The sequence below is a fragment of the Cebus imitator genome, unplaced genomic scaffold (genome assembly GCF_001604975.1).
Source record: "Cebus imitator isolate Cc_AM_T3 unplaced genomic scaffold, Cebus_imitator-1.0 Scaffold26, whole genome shotgun sequence".
In the NCBI taxonomy this organism is placed as follows: domain Eukaryota; kingdom Metazoa; phylum Chordata; class Mammalia; order Primates; family Cebidae; genus Cebus; species Cebus imitator.
The window spans coordinates 23,551-43,064 of NW_016107341.1; the positions used below are offsets into that span (position 1 = coordinate 23,551).

The 19,514-nt window shown below is 45.2% G+C and overlaps 1 protein-coding gene across 2 annotated transcripts in view; it reads left to right on the forward strand.

Annotated features, from left to right (window-relative positions):
- Nucleotides 1-4,211: 4,211 nt before the first annotated feature.
- The window catches only part of TMEM243 (transmembrane protein 243), a 37,322-nt gene continuing 22,019 nt past the window's right edge, over nt 4,212-19,514 (forward strand). The window contains exons 1-2 of one of the 2 annotated variants that reach the window (XM_017523080.2): nt 4,212-4,480; nt 5,135-5,427. In XM_017523080.2, coding sequence (XP_017378569.1) covers nt 5,350-5,427 — 78 coding nt within the window. In that variant the 5' untranslated portion in view covers nt 4,212-4,480; nt 5,135-5,349. The remainder of the gene's footprint in view (nt 4,481-5,134; nt 5,428-19,514) is intronic. The other variant, XM_037736530.1, reaches the window with a different exon arrangement.

Below are 19,514 nucleotides of genomic sequence, written 5' to 3' on the forward strand. Positions count from 1 at the left end.
CTCCTGGGTTCAGGCAATTCTCCTGCCTCAGCCTCCTGAGTAGCTGGGATTACAGGCACGTGCCACCATGCCCAGCTGATTTTTTGTATTTTTAGTAGAGACGGGGTTTCACCATGTTGACCAGGATGGTCTCGATTTCTTGACCTTGTGATTCACCCGCCTCGGCCTCCCAAAGTGCTGGAATTACAGGCGTGAGCCACCGCGCCCGACATAGCTCTCTCTCTTACCAGGGAGAAAACCTTCCTGAAAGCCTCCAGTGGACTTGCCCTAATGACTCATTGACCTAAACACTCATATCCCTTCCCACAGCTGCAAGGGAGTCTCAGAAAGTGACTATATGGTGTGTTTTTCCTTTACGTTTGGAGGGAGGCTCTGGTTTTAGGGAAGGGGAAGGAGAAGAATGGCTGTATAGCCGACCAAGAGTTCTATAAAGGGTATGATGAGGGTGTGGTAGCCAGAAAGAGACATGGGCTCAGTGCAAGTTTTGTTTGTTTTTTGCTTGTTTGTTTTTAACATGGTTGGACTCATCATGTTTAAATGCCTCTCAAAGAAAAAATATAATCAGAATAGTGAGACTTCTGTGATCATGGAATGCAATGAGACATAAAATATGAGAGATGGGCAAGCATTTCTTCCATTCTAATGGAGAGGAGGAGTAATGGAAAAGGTTGGATATAGGTGAATTTATGGGTTTGTTGGGGAGTTGAGGAAATTCCCATCTGATAGCTTCTCTTTCTTCCCTGTGAAGTAGGCAGCTGAGTTATCTGCTGAGAGTAAAGGAGGAGCAGAGAGAGGCCAGGAGCCTGAATAAAGTAGACAACAGAAAGAGAGTTGCCCAGGCAACGCAGGATTTCCAGATGATTTTAAGGGCACAATTGAGGTTTGCTGCTCTCAATTTAAGATTACTGCAATCAGGGGCATTTATGATTTTTCTTCCCTCCAGCCTCACTAGACCTAGTTAGTTACAGGTGTTAAGAACACAGAAGGAGGACAGGGCGCGGTGGCTCACACCTGTCATTCCAGCACTTTGGGAGGCCGAGGCGGGTGGATCATGAGGTCAAGAGATCGAGACCATCCATGGTAAACATGGTGAAACCCCGTCTCTACTAAAAATACAAAAAATTAGCTGGGCATGGTGGCGCGTGCCTGTAATCCCAGCTACTCAGGAGGCTGAGGCAGGAGAATTGCCTGAACCCAGGAGGCGGAGGTTGCGGTGAGCCAATATCTGGACATTTTCATGTTGAGGACATGATATCGTGCCATTGCACTCCAGCCTGGGTAACAAGAGCGAAACTCCATCTCAAAAAAAAAAAGAACACAGAAGGATTAACATGTCAGGGGAGGACTTCCTGCACAGGGGTGATAAAATAAATGAGGCAAAAGAAGATATTATCAAAAGAGCATTCAGAGTGATAAAACACAGAATCTAAATGGGAAGAAAGTGAAAACAGAGGAGTAGATATACCAGGAGAAAGTCAAAGGACCAAAGGGTCAGAGGCACTAAGGTGGCCAAATAAATGATATATTGACCATGAGTGAGATAATTGGAAGATAAGGCTCACCAAACGGCCTGGATTTATTTCGGACTTGGCACAGTTCTGAATGTTAACAAAGTTCAGAATGAAATGGGAATGAGTGGCTGAAGCAGACTGAAGAAGAAGAATTGAAAAGTCATGGTATTTACAAGAGTAAACTATACAGCCTTGGTCCAATTTGTAAAAATAAAAGTGGATGAAATAAGGACTTTTCAAGTTTCAATGTGCATGTGAATCCTCTGGGTATTTATTAAAATGTAGATTGACATTCAGTAGCTTTGGGGTGAGGCTTGAAATTCTGCATTCCTGGCCAGGAAAGGTGGCTCATGTGTAATCCCAGCACTTTGGGAGGCTGAGGCAGGCAGATCATGAAGTCAAGAGATCAAGACCATCCTGGCTAATGCAGTGTAACACCGTCTACTAAAAACACAACAATTAGCTGGGCATGGTGGCACACACCTGTAGTCCCAGCTACTTGGGAGAGTGAGGCAGGAGAATCGCTTGAACCCGGAAGGCGGAGGTTGCAGTGAACTGAGATCGTGCCACTGCACTCCAGCCTGGGCTACAGAGTGAGGCTCTGTATCAAAAAAAAAAAAAAAAAAAAAAAAGAAGAAAGACATTTTGCATTGCCAGCAAGGTGATGGCCATGCTGTTGGTCTGGAAATCCACACTTTGAGCACAAGTCACTGGAGAATCTTAACACTGACTTCTGCATATACTATCATCTTTTAAACATTCTTCTATCCCACATGGCTGAGGGAGACCTTCAGACCTTAGAGGCTAGGTGCTACTTGGTCCCTCCTACTGGCTGGGGGTGAAAAGCTTGATGCAACTATAAATCCATCCATAATCCAGACTGAGCCAATTGAAACTCCTTGTGAGAATCTGAACTGAGAAATAGAGACTGGGCCTGCCAAGAAGTGGTGGACACTGGAGCTGTAAGGTCCATTTTCCTTGAGCTTAGCACCAAAACAAACTAAAGGCATATGCAAGTTGAAGTTTTGGGAAAGTAGTGATCATGAGGAAGCAGAGGAAGCTGGTTTTCAGGAAAACAGTTGGAGCTGAGGCATAGAATCTTGATGAGACAAGAATAAGCAGCTCTAGAGTGTGAAGATCATGATACCTTATGCAACCATCCACCTTAAACATAACTTCCACAGATATCTGGACTCTCTGGACTGGCTTTTTGCCTCTCCTTCTCGTCTTGGCTAACTCACACTCTCCTTTTGGGTCTTTATTTAGAAGACTTCCTGGGGAAAACTTTTCCTGCCACCTGAAACTACTGGGTATCCTCCCATGTATCCCCATAATACCCCATCATGTCCAGTTCACAGCCCTTGTCACCATTTATGACAGCCACCATTTGGATACTTACCATTTGTTGGTGCCTTATATATTCTTTATTAAATACATTTTTTAAAAAACAGTTGAACTATAGATACTATAGTTCCACTTATTATGATATTCACTTTTTACATTTGAAGGAGCTCAAGAGAGGTTGTTAGATAACTTGTCTAAGATCACATAGCTTGTCGCTGGTGGCGTCAGGGTTTTAGGGCAGAAACGATTAACCTCAAAGCTTGTGCTCATAGCCATCATATCTCTTTTCTTTAGATTGTAATTATGTATCTCTGTTTTCCACTCCAGCTTCAAGACTATGACTATGCCTGTGTCTTCATCACTATATTACCATGTCTGGTAGTTGTCTGGTACATAGCAGATTCTCAAAAGTATTTTGTTGAACGTGGCTGAATGTGAGTGAATAAAGTTATTTGTACAACCAATCTTCTAAGATAACTGGGTGCAGGATTTTGTAGCATTGCTGTTTAATCAGGATGTCCTGAACAAACAAACATGATTGTAAAATACGTAACTTGTAGATCAGATATGCACCATACTAATTCTGCTCCGTGTTGCAAATTCCAGATCTATGTATCTACGTGGTTTTTAGACCATCCCTTGTCGTAAACTGCTGGGTAGACGCCTGGAATCATGGCTTGGATTCTAAATGTTGTGTGGGTACAACTTCCAACCCAGACCCTCCCTGCACACAAACATTTTCAGAACTCTCTTCAATCTAGGTGCTATATAGTGTCCTGAGAATCCACCGTAGCTGTATTTTTTTCCTAATATTTATACATGATTCGAAATGTAGAGTGACGTTGTTACTTTTCATGACCTGTTCACTTGCAGTTGTCTGTGCCCTAAAGCCTGGAAGAGGAGATTGGTACGGGAAGCACCGGCTCCATTGCTGCAAACTTGCTTAGTCAGCACCATCACTGCCGGCATGAGTGGACAAGTCAAATAAGTATCTAGCACTACTGCCTCCTGACTGTTTCTGTAAACAACATAAGATCTCTGCCACAGAACAAATCAAGGCAAACATGCAAACAACCCTAAACCAAAATTACCAGTGACTGCCATTCTGTCCTCGTTAAGCGAAGACTGAGGGAGTTAAAGCAGGTCGATTGTTTTTAAAATGCTTTCAGCCAGGTGTAAGGCTATCTGCAGAAATGTGCTTTGCCCACGTGGATCGCATGGACGCTAATTACTAAGAAGCTGAGAAACGTGTAGCAGCGGAGATTGGCCGCTTCACGGGGAATAAGCTGGCACCTCTAGAAATAAAGCTCCGCAGCCAATGTGGCGCCTCGGCCCGCGGGATTGGTGGCCTCGGTTATGACGTGACCTGGGCTGGGCGGGCCGGGCCGGCTGTAGACGGAGGCCGCGGGCCGAGTCTAGGGAGCTGAGAAGCAGCGGAGAAGGAATCTGCAGCGCTGCGCCGGGATCGCGCGCCCGCCCTCGGCCAGCGAGGAAGGTCTACTCCCACTCATCTGGCCCGCGTCCCCGGCCGCGGCACCAGATTCCGGCGTGGGTGTGCACCCAGGGCCCTCGCTGCCCGGCGCGGCCAGGGCTCCCCAGTGTGCGGGCTCCAAGGGGATGCCCAGGTTAGGCGGGCGCGGGGCCAATCTGGGCAGGGCCGAGGCGGGATTCTCCCTCTAGCTGTGCCCAGGCCGTACTCCTGCTGCCGTTCCGGCAGGGAGCGCGGCGAGAGCAGGAGGTGCGGGAGGTTTGGCGAGCACGCCGGCCCTGGGTAGCTGCAGCACAGGAGACGGATCCAAGTTGCTTGGCTCGGCCCGGGCAGCGACCTGAACCCGCCGCGCCGCGGGGTGGGTGTGCAGAGCGCTGGGCTGTGCCTCGGCAATTTCACTTCTCCCGCCGCTGGGGAACGGAGCGGGGGAGGCGCAGAGGGCTAGGAGAGGGGTTCGCAATGCGTTCTTCCAAGAAAACTTTTTCTCCCTTGAACGTGAAGGAATACGTGCTCACTGTAGAAAACTGGGAAAACATGGGAAAGTACTGTGTAAAAAATGGGGGGGAGGGGGGCCGAGGCGTGGGAGTCACTCCGGGGCGGGGGCACAGCGATTCGCTGTGCTAACCGCAGCGAGGTTCGAGCGGCGGGCGGTGCTGCCCCAGGGGCCGGGGGGGCGGAGAGCCGCGCGGCGCCGAGGGCTGAGATTTGAGGAAGTGGGAGCTGCCCGGGCGGGGGCGTCCCGCCGAGAGTCCGCCACGCAGCGTTTGTTTCCTTTCACTTCCTGCGGCAGCTGCTCTAGATGAGGAGGTGCGCGTGGCCCGGGCAGAGCGGCCGGATTCTCCGGGTGTGAGCGCCCACCCACCGCCAGCGCCAGCGCTTCCTTGACCGCTCAGGTTCGGCTATGCGGGAGCCGTGAGGAGGAGGCTTGCAGTGGTGGACCTGAGAGCTCGGGACGTCATGCTGGCTTGCTTTTAAGTGGCTTGGGGAAAGTGAAGAAACCCCAAAATGGAGGACTTCGCTACCAGGACCTACGGCACCAGTGGCCTGGACAACAGACCTCTATTCGGGGAGACGTCCGCCAAGGTGAGTGCGGACTGTGGCTCCAGGAGCGGATGGGGGGTGTGTCTGCCGCCCGCCCTCCCGCCGAGTCCCGGCTGGGTCCTTCTGCGGCTCCTAAAAGCACTTTTAGGGAGGAAGTTGGTTCTGCAATCCCGCTTCCCTCTCAGGATGTTTGCCCGGCCACTTGTCGCCTGCTTTGGGACATGGTTGGCCAAGAGCCTTGAAGGCTGGAGAAAAGTTCAGAAAGTTCTGGGTGATTGGAAGCCCTTCTGGGGGGTGCGGAAGCCTCTCTGGAGGGGAGGTTGATTTAGTAGTTGCACAGCTGCACCTTCAGCAGGAGTACTGACTCTCCAAAGGCTTCAGGTGTGCGCCCACAGCTTCCTAAGAGAGCCAAAAAGGGTGCTTCTGATTCCTGTTTACAGAACTCTTAAGGGTTCGCTGCTGAGCAGTGAAGCAGCAAGCAAGGAAAGAGGGGAGAGGCTTGAGGTGAGGGGCTCTAGAATGATAGCTTCTATCCCAGGAAGTGATCAAAGGGCCCCTGAACCCAAGCAAGCAATCGTACATTATTCTAGACTTTAAAAAGCATAACATCTTTTAAAAAGGATTAATTATGTGATGTGCTGGGCCAACAATTGAGGAGAGATGTTTTTCTATCGTCAGCATTAACTTTCTGAGTACTTTGGGCAAGATACGCCTAGTTTATTTTTTCACCTGGAAAGTGGCACTGGTTGACTGGTCCCAGTGCAGTGTTGTTGCCAACTGATCACAGCCAGTTACAGATTTCTTGGTTCCTTCTCCAGTCCCCCTGCTTCACTTGACTGGCCTAAAAGAAAAAAAAAAGTGGTATTGGTGATCTTGGACTTATGATAAACTGATAATGCACTTGTAAGAGTCCAGAGCTTCTGGAATTTCTTAGTTTTGGTGAGAGCCCTCCAGCAGACAGAATAGGGAACTGGTACACCTAGCAGTCTGGATGATAGCCCTGAATTTGGAAGCTGTGAGGCTGCCAAAGGACTACTTTATTTTTTAAACTCCACGTGGATTTTACTTTCTCTTTTCAATCAAAATGTTTTAATATGGAAAGCATTTTAAATTCTATCTCTAGGAAGATGCACCTTGTTCATCTTGTGGCTTTGTGTAATCCCAGCCCACAGTGCTCCTGGTTTGAGATGCATACCTCCTCCAGTAGATGTTCCATTTTATGCAAACGTTATTGAGCATTACATATTTAGCCCTGGGGAGCCAATGAACCCTGTCAGATGGGAAAAAAATGTAGACAAATGTGATGTGGTTGGATCTGTGCTATGACAGGGACATGTTGGGGTGGAGACAAGAACTGGTTGATTTTGTATGGGAAATTTGTCCATCTGTCCCAAGAGCTAAGAGAGGGCCTCTGCAACATATTTCAGCACATAGATTGGGGGTCTGGGTGATCCAGACCCCTCACCTTTTTTCACCCATTGCTCTTGTAATTATAGATGACTTTGGTAGTGGACTCATCCGTTTATGCAGACACTTAGAAATATTGATGTTTTTCAAATTAGTTTGGGACAAAACGTCCAATTAAGTTTCCTATTGCCCATGATCCATTTGAAACCCATCCAAGAACTTTACTATTCCAGATGAATCTTTTGTTGCATATTTACTTACTATAAGAATATATCACACTGCGATTATTTAGGAAACTTTAGGGTATTGTAATCATAGCTTCAGCTTTTCAGAAAAAAAAGTTAATACATATTAATTCCTGATCTCTCAATATTTCTCCCTTTAGCTCCGTCTATGAAGTGAACAGGGTGATTGGACATAGAGAAATTCCACGGAATGGAGAAGGGAGAGAGACCCCTAGTCTGAGGGTGGGAGAAGACATGTATACAAATGGAGATGCTTCGTTGGAGAGAAGAGAGGCATCCATATGTGCTCACAGCAAATGAAGATTTGAGGGCCTGGAGGGTGAGGCCCAGGAATGGCCTCAATAGTGAAAGGATAGGGCGTGTTACAGTGGAGCCATTTCCACAGAGGACAGCAACTGCTAGAGCAGGGTCCTGGGGACACTGAGAAACCCATCACTTGCCCTTGTGTGTGAATGTCTCCAGCTTGCTGTTTTACATGCCAGGAAACAACACAATAGCCACTTGACAGTGGAAACTTGCTGTTAGTGAACTACCAGTTCTGAGAAAATCGAGAAAGCGTAAAGCCCAGTTCCTGTCCTAGTCTGACAGGTGGTTTCCTGTGCATTTTGTAATCTTACTTGCTTTATGAGAACTGATATAAATAGCCTCTCAACTTTAGGTGCAAACTCTAACTTTAAGACAAGGAGAACTGAAGCTCAGAGAGCGGAGAAGAGTGCATTTGTGTTTCCTTGGTGCCAGGCAACATGGTGGGCATTCAGCTTTCCCCTGTTTGATCATCAACTTCCTTTGTGAGATGGGTGTTCTTATTTCTGTTATACAACAAAGGAAGTGGAAGAACCCTCAGAGGGAGTTACTTGTTCAGTCATAAAAGTAGTTTCCTCTGGTAATGTTTCACCAACTTCCTTTCATGAGTTGAATAGTGAGGTCAGTATAACTTAATTATGACAGTTTTTGCTTCTCAAAGGACTCCAGACATCTGCATAACCTGTTGCCCTTTCACAGAACGTAGGAGTTAAAGTGGTTTACTTCAAGTTGTGAGGTGACTGAGAGATAATGAAATCTATTATAGAACAGTGAATATTAATATATAACCAAGTTGGCCTTGAGCAGCATCCTCTTGGGGAAGCCCCTCAGGGAACGGTTGTCTTTATCTGTGCTGGGTGCACATAGTGATTTCAGTTGCTGAAATCCCAGGTTCAATCTTCAGCATGAAAATTGTTCATTCTAAGTGTATTCCTATCTAGGAATAGCTTTACAGGTATAGTCATAGAAAGGCAAAGTGAAACAATTTTCTATTTTTCCATAAATATCTGTAGGATTTTTTTTTTCTTTGAGGCAGGGACTCACTTCGTCACTCAGATTGGAGTGCAGTGGCACGACCACCGCTAACTGCAGTCTCCACCTCCTAGGCTCAAGTGACCCTCCCACTTCAGCCTCCTGAGTAGCAGAGACTATGGACGCTTTCTACCAAGCCCGGCTAACTTTTTAATTTGTTGTAGTGATGGGGCTTCCTATATTGCTCAGGCTGGTCTCAAACTCATGCCCTCAAGCTGGTCTCAAACATCGGCCTCTAAAGTGCTGGGATTATAGGCATGAACCATTGTGCCTGTCCTAGGGATTATTGACAGAAAAGGAAAGGTGTTCATTTTTGTAGGAAACATAGACTTCATTCCTTGAAACCTATGAATTTTTTATGTTGTTAGGTTGACTGTCTTATGAATCCTAGTTTGAATGCCCAGATGATTTTTACATCTTTTTTAAACCATTCCCCAGTATTGTGCTATAGTACTTCCCTTTCAAGTTAGAAATATGGCACAGATACCAAGATGGTAAGAAATATCTGAAGTTTCCAAGTCTGTGTTGTGGCTTAGCATTTTCTGAAAGAGTGCTAGAAATAGGATATGAGCAGCCATATATGTAATTTATATTTCTTATAGCCATATAAAAAAGTATAAAGAATCAAGTGAAGTACTAATAACTTTAACCCCATATTTCCAAAATGTTAATACTATCATTTCAACATACAATCCATACTAAAAAAAATTTTTGCTGGGCATGGTGGCTCATGCCTGTAATCACAGCACTTTGAGAGGCTGAGGTGGGAGAATCACTTGAGCCCAGGATTTTGAGACCAACTTGGGCAACACAGGAGATCCTGTCAGTATAGGAAAAAAAATAGCTGGGCATGGTGGAACACACTTGTGGTCCCAGCTGCAGACTCGTTCCACTGTGCTCCAGCCTGAGTGACAGAACAACACTGCCTCAAGAAACTGAGATATTTCTACAATTTTTTTTGTACTAAGCCTTTGAAATCCAGTATGTGTTTTACACTAACAGCCCATCTGAATTCACACTAGCCATGCTTCAGATGCTCAGCAACTACATATGGCTAATACAGGCTGATGTCCCAAATCCAAAGTATGAAATGCTCTAAAATCCAAAACTTTTTGAGCACTGTCTTGATGTTACAAGTGGGAATTGCCACGCAAAAGTACTTAACACAAAATTTGTTTCATGCACAGAAATTTTTAAAATACTGTATAAAATTTGCCTTTCAGGCTATGTATCCAAGATATATGTGAAACCAATTTTGTGCTTAGACTGGTGTCCCATCCCAAGGTCTCAAGTATATATAAATATTCCAAAGCCTGAAGACAACCTGAAATCAAACACCTCTGGGCCCAAGCATTTTAGATAAAGGATACCCAGCCATTTCAGACAGCTTAGTTGTATAAAGCAGCTGAAGTGTTAGTCATGGTGCTTCCATAGCTGCATTTATGAAACATTTTTCTTTATTGTGGGACTCCTGGAAGGTTTAATATGCCAGTTTTCATTGTGACCCTAGTTGGTGAGGGTGGGTAGGTAGCACTTCCTAAACTGTTTAGGTGGTGTGGCCTTTTCAGCCCTAGCACAGTCCCTTACCCAGTTCTTACCTCCGGCTTCCTAGGAGCGTTCACTAAACAAGTTTCTACAGAAACTTTGGGAAACATGGTTCAATGAATTTCCTTCCTCTGCTTTTCCCTCCCCTCCTGTCCCCTAGTGTGAAGGAAAACCTGGAGATAGTCTCCCCTCTTCTGCCCACAGCTACCTTTAAAAGTTTGCTTTAGTATAACACACGGCTTAGGCAGTCTTTCCCACTGTCTATGTTAGAAGGGCACTAAATTACTCTCTGGGCTCCTGAGTCAGTCTTGATCTCAACTTGTTAGCTGACTGTGGAATCATCTGAAATCAGTTTCAGTTCATCTAGACTGGTAAACCTAGAAGGGGAAGGAGAGAATGGTTTTCTCAGTGGAGAAAGCAAAGCAGCATCCCATAGCTAGGGCAAATGGGAAAAGGATGAATGAACACTCTCCACGTGGTGCAATGTAGGGCAAACCAGTGTCTAGATCAGCCTACTCTGGTTGTTCACTGATCACAAAATAAGTGATTCATCCTTTGAGAAGGGTGGTGACCAAGTTCTTGCCCCTTTATTCTTTCTTGGATGTGATATATGAAGTCCGTGTCTTGGAGAGAGGGTACATACACTGAATTCCCCAGTAGATACCATAGTGGGAGGGAGACCCTCTGTGAAGGAGGCAAGTTAGTGGCCTCTGAGGCTCAGATCTTTGGTTCCTCAAAGACAAAAGTATCTTCATTTATCCCCCTTCCTCCGATAAAAGCAAACAAAGATGGTGAAAAGCAAGGGCTTTTTATGATTAATGTTAGTCAGGCAATTCAAACTTGAGGATTTGGCCTCTGCAAATAATCACGTAAGATTAGAGTTGCTACTTCATGCCATTTTTGTTGTTGTTGCTTAAATACAAGGCTCAGTAGGGATGGTGAAAAAATAATGTCTAAAAATGCAAGGAAGAAGGTAAAAAAGAATAAAGCTATTGTAATATTGGGGTTCAGGGTGCCCTCAGCTCCCCTGAGAGGATGTTTCCCCAGGTTCTTGATTGCTTGTCCTCTCAAGAATGAGAGAGGGGACCACGGCGCAGTGTGCAGTAAATGCCGGACTCAAAAGTATTTGTAGAAAAGTGATTTTATTTAAAGAGCGAGAGAAACAGGAGAAGGAGAGAGTAGGAAACAGCTAACTCTCACACTGAGTGAGAGAATCCAGAAAGATGGAATCCAGGAGAGAAAAAGAGCTTCCACACTGAGTGGAAGGGAATAGAGAGAGATGGAGTTTAGGTGGGGAAGACAGACTTCCACGAGAGAGTGTGGAAGGGGACCCCAGAGGGGAAATCCAGGAGAGAGAAAGACGGCTTCCACGAAGACAGTGTTCATGGAAGGGGACCCTAACATGCAGTCTGAAGAGGTGTAGAAGAAGGGGACTTTTAACCTGGGAGACCCCTGGCCAATGAAAGGAGTTCCTTAGAACTTCCGCTGGAGTCATTGAGTTTCTTCTCACGCCTGTGAAATTCAAACAGTTAAATCTCCTGGATGGAGAGAGATGGGAGGGGGACATGGCGCTGGGAAGTTCTTCCACTTCAAACTATGTCCCCCTGTGGACCTGGAAAGAGTACACATTCCCTCACTATGATTAAGATAGCTGGGTCTGTGCTGACAGCCCCTCTCGCTCCCTGTCTTAGAGCTACCAGTGTGCTTTTCTCTGAGGAGTGCAGGCTTTAGTGTATTTCCTCTAGACAGAGCTTCTAGGTGATCATCCAAGCACAGCTATCTCTCTCAAAGGAGGGCTAGTCACCCAAAGGGGAAACAGTTATTTCCTATCCTCTTATTCAGCTTGCCAAAACAACTTTGCCTTTTTTTTGTGCTAAAAAAGTAATTAGGAAAAATAAATGTCGTAACTTTTTTGTTAATACTCTGTAAGTTTTCTCTCTCTCACCCCTAGACCAGTGGACTCGAATCTCTGGGGGTGGGTCGCAGGCACTGGTATTTCTGGAAGGTCCTCAGGGGATGCTGGTGCATAGGAAGGGTTGAGATGCCCCGGCCTTAGTCTTTCTCTGTGTAAGCCCAGTCCAGGCTAATACCTCTCCAGGGACCTCTTTCCTTTAGCTGCCTCCTTGCTCTTCACGAATGCTGCTCTCTTTTCTGTTGTGTCCTCTCTTCTCTAAATATCTGAATTCTGCTCGGTCCAGTTCCTCACTTTGGAACCTTCCTTGCAATCCAGCCTCTTCTAGCGTTTCTTCTGTGAGCCTGGCTGTCAAAGATGCCCCCTGGCACTTAGTCCTTGTGCTGTGAGGGACTCATACAGATCTTGCCTCCTAACTAGAGAGTAAGCTCTTCTTAAATGACAGGTGCCATTTTCCTCATTTTTGTAGGCTTTTTAGCCCTAGGGACAACGGCTTACCAAGTTGTTGATTTTGTGTATATTAAGTTTAAAGCAAAGTGAGAATTTAAGTGTTATCAAAAAGTAACCTAAATTCTTGGGACATTCTGAACCCACAGTAGAAGGCAGGGACTGTTGTTTAGAAACCTGGATATGCTAGATCTCAAAACAGGAATCTGCGTCAATCTCTCATGCAATTACAGTCACTTTTCTCTCTCTCTTTTTCTTTCTGTTGAGCTATATATAGCAGAGGCCAGTAGTAGATATAATATTGTATTTAAGAAAAAAAAAAACAAACTGAGGCGTGGTCTCAAAGAAGCTGATGGTCTACTGAATTTTCTTCTATATGTGATTTTTGCTGGTCTTTGGTAATGTCCGGACTTACTGAATTGAGTCACTTTTTTCTTACGGTTGCTCGTAGGCTATATATGGGTATAGTGACCATATTTTCTGAGCTCCTGAAGGAACATGTGGGTGGATAACCTTCGTGTCCCTGTGAGAACAGTGGAATGCATTTGTAATTGGGGCTGCTGTATAAATTGAGGCCAAAGTGTGGGGCCAGCTCAGCGCTCTGTCAGCTCTGAGGAGCTTGATCTCTCATTGGTAAGATTCCCTTTTAGACATGGTATAAATAGTGCAAATACCATATTACCTGCCATTTACTGAGCCTCTACTGAATGTCAGGTACTCTGTTGTAGCGGCTTTATGTGTATTCTCTTCTAATCCTCCATCACAACCCCCCCATGTTAGACCATTGTACAAATATGAAAACTAAGGCTTGAAAGTTGTAACTTGACTACAGTTCCACATATAGCCGTGGAAGTCGTGTGTTTGGGAGAGAAGTGAGTGTGAAAGTTGTAAAGGGTGCGTGTGCCTGAATTCCCATAAATGCTTTCTTGTGCACCACCTCTGCTCTTGGCACTGTTCAAAGTCCGACATTGCTCTGGGAAGTCTCAGAACAGTAGTACCTGTGAGTGGTAATTTACTGTGTCCTAGAGTTAGCCAGTGAGACAAAAATGTCACCTTGCTTTCCACGTATGTGGCCGCTGTCCCTCTGGTTGTCTGTATTGACGGTGCGAGGGGAAGCTTCTGTACAGGGAGAGCCATGCTGTTCTGAGGGACCCATATTAAATCCCTGGATACAGGGCCTGAGGTTTCTTGATTCAGCTGGGCTCAAAATAAACCTTCTCCCACATTTTGCATCCTCTCAGTATGTTGTGTTTTTTTTTTTTTTGTTTGTTTGTTTTTTTGCCCCTTAGGCTTCTGGCTAGGCCACTTCCACAGGTTTTATGGTGAGAAGTTTTCCACTGTGATTTGGAAGAAGAGAAGCAAAGTCATTTCTAAGAATCAAAGTTTATTTATGGTATTAGAACCCTTAAGTTTTCTTGAGAAATGCAGAACTCTGGAGACAGAATTGCAAGATGTGGCTCAAGGGTCTGAATGTCTCAGTCCAGGTAAACAGCAGTAGGAAGTAGCACCCTTTGGGCATTTCAATGCTAAATTTGTTGCCTTGCTCTTTGCCCCTCCCAGGAGAAGACAATCACTGTCTTCAGTGACCTGAGGAACATGTGGGTAGGGAGCATAAGCAGTGAGTGTAAAATGGGAATGAGATTTTTATAAAAGGAAGAACAAAGTGCCAGGAGGTTTTGTTCTCAGACCAAACCAAGAGTTGGGCTGCTATTTCTTGTGACCCAGTAATGAGACGCAGATGAACTGGGGAGGAAGAGAGTTTTTATTTCTACAACTGGTTATAGGGAGAAGGCCCAAAAATTATCACCAGACCAACTCAAAATTGAAAAGTTTTCCATAGCTTATATGCCTTCTAAGCTATGTGTCTACATGTAAGTGTATATTCATCTAAACACATAAGTGATTAACTTCTTTTAATCTATCACTAAGGTCTGAGTCCTGAAGACCTCCTTCTGGAGCCTTTGTAAGTTTACTTAATCTAAATGAGTCTAGGTGCTGGGGTGATTACCTTTATCTTATCTCTTGCTAAATCATAAAGATCTGGGGAGTTCCTTTTGACCCCAATAAACTTGGTTGTGGAGGCCTGGGGAGTTGCCTGAATCCTAAAAGCATCCTCTTAAGAATTATTTCTTTATCTTGTCATGCTTCAAGGCCCAGGAAAAGTCTAGGCAAAACTCTTGGTGGGCTCTTTGTTACAATCCAGACTTTTGTATAGGGGCACCAGCTCAATCGGCTTTTAATGTTTGACCTAGCTACTCAGTCAGTGAGACAGTTGAAATGGAGGCCTGCATTAGTGAGACCTGGCCTGCCACAGTATGGAGGAAGGGGTAATGCTGGTGGGGGCATCAATCTGGAGGGTTTCTGAGTCTTGGACCTGGAAGGAGGAGTAGGATTTTTTGGCAGGCAGAAGTGACAGGGAGTCCCAAGCAGTGGGTTCTGCTTGAGTTCTAAGGGGTGGAAGCAGGAAATGGCAAGGGAACTAAGTGTTCCCTTGTGATTGGATACCCAGGACTTGGAAGGCTGGGCTGGATAAGGAGCCTGTAGTGATGTGTTGAAGATTTGAAATTTCTTCTGGAAGCTTAAGTGTGCATGTATGTATTATTCTATTCAGCTTTTTTTTTTTTTTTTTAACACCAACTCTTTATTAACAAAATGAATTACATTTTTAATACCAAAAAGAGTAGTTTTGCCACATGAATAAAAGGTAGAATATATAAATAATGGGTGAGGATATCTGTATCCTTCTATATAAGGCCAGTAAGAAAATCCCAACAATTAAGACTAATTTTTCAATGGTTTGTTAATCACAAAACAATTAAACAACTATGTAAAAATTAAGACTATCTGCATATTGGAAGTACATTTCAGTTCACACATGCATTCAACACATTTTAAAGTGGATAGAGAAAATTTTATTAACTGGCTGAGGAAAAAAAAAAACCTACATATTAAACTTACATATTCTTGCTTAAGGAGTACTAATATTCTTGCTTAAGGAGTACTCACCTCAGTGTTTCTTTGCAGAAGCAGTGGAAATCCTTGATTCAATTATTAACAATGTGCATACTGCATCCCGGAAAATGTACTAGGTGCTGTATAACATATCTTTTCTGGGGCATAGGTACTGCAGGGAAGATAGAAAAGCATTAAACAAATGCTTGTTCCTCTTCCAGCTTTAGTCACGCTGGCCTCCTTTTTGTTCTTCCAACTTGTCTTAGTCTGTGCTGCTATAACAAAATACCACAGATTGGGTAATTTATAAAGAACAGAAATTTATTTTCTCACAGCTTTGAAGGCTGGAAGTCAAGATCAAGGCATCAGCAGGTTTGGCATCTGGTGAGGGCTGTTGTGCTTCCAAGATAGCGTCTTGTTGCTGTGTCCTCTGGAGGTGAGGAATGATGTGTCCTCACATGGTTGAAGGGGATGAAATGACAGGAGAGCACTCCCTTCGCCCCCAAGCTCTTTTATAAGGGTGTTAATTCTATCTATGAGGGCAGAACGCTGATGACTTAATTCCCTCCCAAAGTTCACACTTCTTAATACTTTGCTTTGGGGATTAAATTTCAACATGAATTTTGGAGGGCCACCATTATTCAAAGCATAGTACAATTCATTAAGGTTATTCCTGCTTCAGGGCATTTGCACTTGCTGCACTGTCCTGTCAACAGTAACTTTCTCTCCCAGATCCTTACATGTCTCATTCCTTTTTCTTACAAAGGCCCTTGCTTAGAAGTTACATTCTTGGGGATTTCCTTGACCTTGCTTTTTTAAAACAGCCTCCTCTACCCCCTGTCTTCACCCTGGCCACTGTTAATCTACCCAGTTTTATTTTTTCCTACCACTTAGCATGCAGAAAGAGTAGAGAATGAATGTTTATGCTGAAGTGTGACCAGGACGGGAGGAAGGCTTTTCTCATGTTGAAAGAATGAGAATCTCATGATTCCCTCATGAGGAAGAGATTCAACATAGGGGTAAGAATACAGATAATAAATGGAGCCAGGGCAAGGGCACAGGATTGGCAGAGAATTAGGTCACTTTTTTTGTCCTTTTCAGGCTGGAAGGGAGATTAGAGAAGAGGAACATTTATCTCCTTAGCATCTTGTTTTGTAGGATATTGATATGGCTTGGCTCTGTGTCCCTACACAAATCTCATGTTGAATTGTAATCCCCACGTTTTGAAGGAGGGACCTGCTGGGAGGTGATTGGATCATGGGGGCAGTTAGGACCATAGTTCTCATGGCATCCGATGGGTTAAATGTGTGGCAGCTCACCACTCACTTGCTCTCCCCTGCCACCATGTGCCTTGTGTCCCCTTCACGTTCCACCATGTTTTTAAGTTTCCTCAGGGCTCCCCAGTCATGTGAAATTGAGAGGCAATTAAACCTCTTTTCTTTGTAAATTACTCAGTCTCAGGTAGTTCTTATTTATAGCAGTGTGAGAATAGACTAATACAGAAAATTGGTTCCAGGAGTGGGATACTGCTTTAAGGATACCTGAAAATGTGGAAGCAGCTTTGGAACTGAGTAACAGGCAGAGGTCAGAACAGTTTGGAGGGCTTATAAGAAGACAGGAAGATGTGGGAAAATTTTGAACTTCTAGAGACTTGCTGAACTGAATGGTTTTGACCAAAATGCTGATAGTGATATGGACAGTGAAGTCCAGGCTAAGGTGGTCTCAGATAGAGATAAGGAACTTATTGGGAAATGGAGTAAAGGTCACTCTTGCTATACTTTAGCAAAGAGACTGGTGGCATTTTCCCCCTTTCCTAGAGACCTATGGAACTTTGAACTTGAGATAGGTGATTTAGGGTATTGGCTGGAAGAAATTTCTAAGCAGCAAAACATTCAAGATGGGGCCTGGCTACTCCTTACAGTGTGCAGTCATATGTGTTCACAAATAGATGATCAGAAATTGGAACTAGTGTTTAAAAGGGAAGCAGAGCATAAATGTTTGGGAAATTTGCAGCCTGGCCATGCAATAGAAAAGAAAAACCCATTTTCTGGGGAGAAATTCAAGCCAGCTACAGAAATTTGCTTGAGAGGAGCTGAATGTTAATATCTAAGACAATGGGGAATATGTCTCCAGGGGGAATTTCAGAGATCTTCACAGCAGACCCCACATTACAGGACCAGAGGCCTACAAGGGAAAAATGTTTTTGTGGGTCAGGCCTTGGGCCATGGTGCCCTGTGTCCCAGCTGGTCCAGCTCCAGCTGTGGCTAAAAGGGCCAAGATATAGCTTGAGCTGTTGCTTCAGAGGGTGCAGGCCCCAAACCATTGTGGCTTCCATGTGGTGTTGGGTCTGTGGGTGTGCAGGAGGCAAGAGTTTGGGAGCCTCTGCCTAGATTTCAGAGGATGTATGGAAATGCCTGGATGTCCACGCAGAAGTCTGCTGCAAGGGGGAGCCCTCATGGATTGTATTGTAAGCCTGGAAAAGCATCAGACACTCAGCACCAGCCTGCAAAAGCAGCTGTGGGGGCTCTACCCTGCAGAACCACAGGGGAAGAGCTGCTTAAGCCTTAGGAGCCCACTCCTTGCATTAGTGTGGCCTGGATGTGAAAAACAGAGCCGAAGGAGATTATTTTGGACCTTTAAGATTTAATGACTGCCCCGCTGAGTTTCAGACTTGCATTGGGCCTATAGCCCCTTTGTTTGGCTGATTTCTCCCTTTGGAATGGGTCTGTTTACCCAATGGCTCTACCCCCATTGTATCTTGCAAATAACTAGTTTTTGATTTTACAGGCTCATAGGCAGAAGGGACTTGCTTGTCTCAGATGAGACTTTGGACTTGGACTTTTGAGTTCATGCTGGAATGAGTTTAAGACTTTGGGGGACTGTTTGGAAGGCATGATTGGTTTTGAAATGTGAGAAGTACATGAGGTTTTGGAGGGCCCAGGGGCAGAATGATATGGTTTGGCTGTGTCCCTACCAAAATACCATGTCAAATTGTAGTCCCCACGTGTTGAGGGTCCCGGAGGGAGGTGATTGGGTCATGGGGGCAGTTTGTAATGGTTTAGCACCATCACCCTCATGCTGTCTCATGAGCAAGTTCTCATGAGATCAGGTGATTTAAATGTGTGTGGCGGTTCTCTCCTCTCATGTTCATTCTCTCTGTCTCTCTCTGTCTCTCTTTTCCTCTGTCTCCCTTTCTCTTTCCCTCTCTCTTCCACACTCTTGCACCCACTCCTGCTGCCATGTAATACCTGGCTTGCTTCTGTAAGCTTTATTGCCGATGTAAAATGAGGAAACTGAGGCAAGTATTGAGAAAATGAGAAGCTAATTTATTTAGCTCCTGAGCGAGGTTCTGTGGTCCAGGAAGGGGCCAAAGAAGTTGTGCCCGGCTGTTTAGGTCATGGGATTTTATGGGAAGGGAAGGTGATTGATTGGCTATTGGGTAAACAAAGCAAAGGCAATTTTATTGGCTGTCAGGAAGCAGGAAGTGCCTGAAACTAGTTGCTATTGGTAGGCGGGCAGGACTTTGGGTAAGTGGGTCTTGATTGGCTGTTGGGGAAACAAAGTGAAGGCAATCCTATTGGCTATTAAGAAGCAGGAAATGCCTGGAGCTAGTGGTTATGGGTAGGTGGGCGGGACCTTGGGCCTTGATTGACTGTTGGGGAAACAAAGTGAAGACAATTTTATTGGCTATTAAGAAGCAGGAAATGCCTGGAGCTAGTGGTTATGGGTAGTTGGGCGGAACCTTGGGTAAGCAGGCCTTCCTGGGGCATACAGAGCAGACTGCTACCGGGCAGGGTCTGATGGGCCTGCTTTTAAAAAATTTTCCTGCAGGGTTTATTAACAGTGGGCTGGGGGTTGAATGCATAATTTAGTCCTGAATGTGGGCTTGGGTCTGGCATACGGAGGCGGGTGCGGGGAAGCCGTGCGGCAAGGCCAGATAACGAGCTTGGGTGATGATGCAGTTATCAGGCGCGGAGAGAGATGGATGTGTCCGTTTAACCCTCTGTGAGGCAGCCGGCCTTACATTTTGACCTTTTGTATGGTACAGGACGCCGATGTTTTCTGGCTACTTCCTGCTGAACAGGGGTGGAGTGGGGGGGTGGGTCAGTTGGCCGGTGCCTCGGTTGTGAGTTGGATGTAGGGGTGAAGCAGCGTTTGATTTACAGCTACCTTGGAAATTTCCCTTATGCAAGCTTGTAAAAACCTGAGAAAGAAAGGGGCTAGCATTAGCAAAAGACAAATTACGATAATGGGAGTGATGATAGGGGTTAGCCAGGTAAGTATGG